The sequence below is a fragment of the Anopheles aquasalis genome, chromosome 2, assembly GCF_943734665.1.
Source record: "Anopheles aquasalis chromosome 2, idAnoAquaMG_Q_19, whole genome shotgun sequence".
Classification (NCBI taxonomy): domain Eukaryota; kingdom Metazoa; phylum Arthropoda; class Insecta; order Diptera; family Culicidae; genus Anopheles; species Anopheles aquasalis.
The window spans coordinates 1,805,001-1,810,000 of NC_064877.1; the positions used below are offsets into that span (position 1 = coordinate 1,805,001).

Sequence of the window (5,000 nt, forward strand, 5' to 3'; positions counted from 1 at the left end):
ATGTTACCTCGATGGTGGAGGTTCGGCTGTAAACTTTTTCGCCAACGAGGACATAACGGTTGGATCGACGGTCGGCAGTCTACGGGTGCTCGGCGATCCGGGTAAAGACATTGTACTTACGTTGCGCGAAAAGGATTCACCCGTCTACATTGCACCGGGTACCAAGGACCTGATTGTGGCGAAACCATTGGACAAGGAAGGGCTGATCGGTCCGTCGGCAGTATTTGTGAACGTTATTTGTGAGAGGAAGTTTTCCGATGAAACGGTAAGTGGAATTCAAATTATGCAAAAAATGTGGGAAAACCGCTTGCTTTCTATTCACACTATTTCCACTTTTAACCAGGGTATCATTATACCTGTAAACATTCGCGTTACGGACGTCAATGATAATGCACCCATGTGGATAGGAGCTCCTTATAAGCTGAACCTTTCGGAAGTGACCGTTATTGGGACGAGGTAAGTCATGGCGTACGGGCTTCGTTCGAAGCTGCCCACTAACATCGTTCATCCTTCGCTCTTTTAGAATTTTGCAAGGCATAAGGGCCATCGATCTGGATCAACCTGGCCCATACTCAACGGTTGAGTATCAAACACTGCCCGGACCATTCTCCGATTACGTGGCTTTCGTAACGCCACTCGAGGGAACGCTGGTGCTCAAGAAGTTCATCGACTATGAATCGGTGCAGAATTTTACGGTGAAAATGCGTGCCCAAGACCAGGGCAAGCCACCGAAGTACTCCGACACGTACGTAACCATTATTGTGCTGGATTCGGACGATCAAAATCCCAAGTTTATGCGCGATGTCTACTACGGTCAGCTGCCGACCGAGAAGGGTGAAATCAAAATCACGCCCGAAACCATCCGGGCTGAAGATCAGGATCGTGGGATCCGGGCGGACATTCGTTACTCGATCGTGTCATCCAACGGTTCGGAGGATGAAGCCAACTTCGAAATTCATCCAACTAGCGGGGTTATCCGATTGGTTCGCGCTATTACGCCCTCACAGGGTCGTCACTCACGAACACTCGTCGTTAAAGCGACCCAGGTGGACAATCCGGATCGCTACGCTTTGACGACGGTTGTTCTATCTTCGCCAAAACAACAGACCCCAGTTTCATCTGCCTCGAACGTGGTCAGCGTGCAACCATCGATCGGTGGAGCTGAGTTCGTACGCGGTACGTTCTATGCAACGGTGCGAGAAGACTCGAGACCAGGGACGCTGATTTCGCAGCTGACCGGAGCCCAGGGAAGCCCTAATGTAGGTCAATTTCGTTATGCTATCGCCGGATCGACCGTTGCCCAGGAACAGTTTCGCATTGGACCGGCCGGAGAGATCATTCTTGTGAAACCACTTACATTCCGACGAACACCACAGTACGCTTTCACAATCGACGCGTTCGATGATCGCAGCGGAGGACGTAACTTCAGCACGAGCGTCGTCATAGATGTGCTTCCGGCGAACGTATGGGAACCACGATTCAGGAAACCGTTCTACTCCTTCGTCATTGATAGTCCACTGCAGACGCAGCATTTGCCGGTGTTAGTGGGAAGAATTGAGGCGGCCGACGGCGATCGTACCGATGAGCTGACTTTTGCACTGAAAGGCAATTACAGCAATCTCTTCCGCGCTGATCCGTACGGTAACCTGTGGTTGGTTTCGAACCGTACTGATCTGCCCGTCGCTATGCGTTTGCTTGCTACCGTTACCGATTCCGGTACCCCACCCAAATCGGCCACCGTCCCGGTAGTGGTCAAGCTACGGCCAGAGACGGCCTCGCTTACATCGAACCTACTCGTGATCAATATTGTGGTAGCTTGCATTCTTGGGACACTGCTTTTGGGAGGATGCATCCGTTGCATCTACAGGCGCCGGAAGCGAAAAGTGTCTTCCGCCGAGCAAATTGTGGCGCACGGCAGCAACAGCAGCAGTGGAGGAGGGGTGCCACCATTGAAACATGGCCACAGCTCAAACAGATTCCTGCTGCAACGCGCAGAGCAACGGATGCTGGAGAGACCGTCGATGGCCGGTATCGGTCGCTTGAATGATTGTGCCGCTTCATCGACTTATGGAAGCGATAATCAAGATTTCATTGACGGTGAGCGAGGTAAGCATTAAAAGCGTCAAGCGAGCTACCAGAAGAGAATGTTTCATTGAGCCGTAATTGTCCTTTTAGAAAACCAAAGACGTTCGCAAGGACACAATGCGCGGGCACTGGAACAGGAAGAGCTCGCGGGACAAAATCTAAATCATTTGCTGTTACACTGGCAGGAGAAATATGACGAAAAGGTAAGTGCAGTCACCGTGGCAACCGCAATTTTAATGCCACTAGTATGCCATTTTGCAATGAACAATTTCTCTCTTTTTTCCGGAAATTTCAAAAAGAACAACTGCACAGAGGATGTGTCGATCGATGATAAGCTAATCGTTTACTTTTGAACCACCGAGAAGGGAGAAGCACGCAGCGCAGCTAACTCACTCATTCCTTACCTAGACTGAAAGCTATGAGATCTCTCCGTGGACCTGTAAAGAATATCATTCCCCCCCCCGAGCGCTCTCTCCAACTTGTTCTTTTATACGGGCCTTTTGCCTTATTTATTCCCTCTGCAAACGATGCGTTGGTCGTTTTGGACAATAAAAAAGCTGAGTTGACTAATGGGTCGTGTTAGCTTGTCTCACTAAAACAATTTATTTCACTTTGATACTCCATTTAACCATTTAAAACATAGTTGATGCACTGACCCTTAAGTTCCAGAAGAAGAACGCACCGCACGCCGTCACTCGCTCTACGTACCCTTCAGCAGCTCCTGTCGGGGTGTTAGCTTCACCCAGAGGCCTCCTCTCGCCCGGAGTGTCATGCGGAACACCGGTTCAACCTTCTCCTTTCCAGGCGCCGGCGTGAGATGATAGTTCTGCAGAATACGGGCAATTACCGTTTTCATCTCGATGTACGCGAACTTGTAGCCAATGCAGTTCCGTGGGCCGGCACTGAACGGGAGGAACGCGTACGGATTCTGGTGCGGAGCGGTATCCGCGAAACGTTCCGGATCGAATCGCTCCGGATCGGGATAGATGTGCTCCAGGCGATGGGTTGCGTAGGGTAGAATGAGAATTTCGGTTCCAGGTGGCAAGTTGTATTTGTTGTCTATGCGCACACCTTCGCCAATCTTACGCGCCATCATCGGAACGCTGGGGTAGAGGCGAAGACTCTCCTTAATGCATGCTTCCAGATAGCGCAGCTCTCGAATACTTTCGGCGGTTGGAAGCTTCTGACAATCCGGTACCAGATGTTGCTTCACCTCTTCGTAACATTTGGCCTGATGGTCCTGATGGCGTGCTAGCAGAAACAACGTGAAAGCGATCGCAGCACCCACTGAATCTTGACCCTAAAAGAGGAAAACAGGTAAGTCAACAACATGCAAGCCTAACCACTGATTATGGCATAGGTCCTACCGCTAGCATAAAAGTGCATGCTTCATCGATGATATCTTCATCGGTAAAATCGGGATTTTCGTTCGAAATCTCAATCATAAAGTCCAACAAACAGCGTCGATCGGTCGCAGTCAGCGTCTTCTGTGCTTCGCGTCTTCGTTGTATCATCTGGTGATCAAGAAGATAAAATTTTACAAGACCAGCTCAGTACGGGGAAACTTCGCGTATTTAAAACGAACGAACCTTTCTGGAAAATTCATCCAATTGCTTTTTCTGATTCAGCTCGGCCGATGCCGCATCGGTCAGTTTGTAGATCGAGTTGAAAAGCAGCCAGGGATGCGTAATACGATATGGAGCCACCACTTTGCCTCTGTTTTTGTTAACCACAAACCAGGGTTTGAGTGTTCATAACTCAACGACCACGTAATTTATTTATATACTCACTGTCTAAAGGGGGACTGGTCCATTTCGGTTTTGTCAGTGGCTTTGACGGGTACTCCTAGTACAGCCTCTGTAAAGAGCGAGCACTTTATGTTAACCTTCTATTCTAACAACATGTTTAAAATTCGATATACCATTAAGAATGTCCAGCACACAATTGTTCACGTATTCAGTAACATTTAAAATCGTTTCCTCTTTGGGAAGCTTCTCGATCAGTGAAGAAGCACTATCGGCGAATGTTTCGATGAATTTCTCCAGAATGGTGATGTTAAACGACGGTTGAATCAGCTTCCGATGTGTGCTCCACTTGTGGCCTAAACCAAACAGAGAAATATGCAACGGTATATTGAATAATGAGTACGCCGCTGTAGATGAAGCAAACTTACCGCTGCTTGTGATTAATCCTCGGCCGAGAAAGTTGTGCAGAAGCTTGTAGAACAGGGACTTGTCGGTGTGTTTTTTCGAGGAAAGTATAACCTTCAGATCGCTTGGATCAAACACTACGAACATGGGAAACACGAAAATCCAGACTCTCGCCAAGGGGCCATAGTTTTTATATGCTTGTGCTATTTCCCGTGTGATCACTGGAGAGAAGAGTGGTGTGACACTTGTTACACGATTTTTCTAAATTTTCTAACGAAAAGCACCATTACTCACGATCCTTTTTAGCGATCTCCAAACAATTGCCAATCACTGGATAAGCGGTAGGGCCAGGTAATCGAAAAGCCAGGATACACTTTTTAAGGTAGTCCGAAACGAGGTAAAGCAGAACACTAACCAGCAGTAGCATAAGGTAGGAGTACAGCTCCACCGCCGATGATTTTTCAAACTAGAAGGGACACGTGTAATGATTTTATTAGCTCATATTTAAGCACTATGCTTGGACAAAACATGGTGACATCTTTAACGTGCGACGGTAATTTTACCAGTCCCATGACGCAATAAGATTATTCATCATTTGGGATTATTCTGTTTGAGGATTTAATTTCTTGAGCACACGATTCGCTATGATTCTTTGACAATGTAATAGCGATGGGCGAGCTTATATAGAATGAAGCAATTTACATGTCTAGACGATGTGTGCAATTAGTTTTAGCATTTCAAACAATCGTGGGTAAACCGTTTTTG

At 47.7% G+C, this 5,000-nt stretch overlaps 2 protein-coding genes across 2 annotated transcripts in view; one reads left to right on the plus strand and one right to left on the minus strand.

The window, feature by feature from the left end:
• The window catches only part of LOC126569128 (fat-like cadherin-related tumor suppressor homolog), a 3,754-nt gene extending 1,221 nt beyond the window's left edge, over positions 1 to 2,533 (plus strand). Inside the window, exons 3-7 of the mRNA XM_050226018.1 lie at positions 1 to 265; positions 344 to 456; positions 524 to 2,106; positions 2,176 to 2,288; positions 2,385 to 2,533. The exon at positions 1 to 265 is cut by the window's left edge and continues 25 nt beyond it. Coding sequence (XP_050081975.1) covers positions 1 to 265; positions 344 to 456; positions 524 to 2,106; positions 2,176 to 2,288; positions 2,385 to 2,438 — 2,128 coding nt within the window. The 3' untranslated portion in view covers positions 2,439 to 2,533. The remainder of the gene's footprint in view (positions 266 to 343; positions 457 to 523; positions 2,107 to 2,175; positions 2,289 to 2,384) is intronic.
• Positions 2,534 to 2,659: 126 nt separating this feature from the next.
• The window catches only part of LOC126580548 (probable cytochrome P450 4aa1), a 4,881-nt gene continuing 2,540 nt past the window's right edge, over positions 2,660 to 5,000 (minus strand). The window contains exons 2-8 of the mRNA XM_050243913.1: positions 4,530 to 4,701; positions 4,259 to 4,456; positions 4,007 to 4,186; positions 3,876 to 3,942; positions 3,675 to 3,801; positions 3,453 to 3,599; positions 2,660 to 3,385 (exon numbers count right to left, since the gene is read on the minus strand). Coding sequence (XP_050099870.1) covers positions 2,786 to 3,385; positions 3,453 to 3,599; positions 3,675 to 3,801; positions 3,876 to 3,942; positions 4,007 to 4,186; positions 4,259 to 4,456; positions 4,530 to 4,701 — 1,491 coding nt within the window. The 3' untranslated portion in view covers positions 2,660 to 2,785. The remainder of the gene's footprint in view (positions 3,386 to 3,452; positions 3,600 to 3,674; positions 3,802 to 3,875; positions 3,943 to 4,006; positions 4,187 to 4,258; positions 4,457 to 4,529; positions 4,702 to 5,000) is intronic.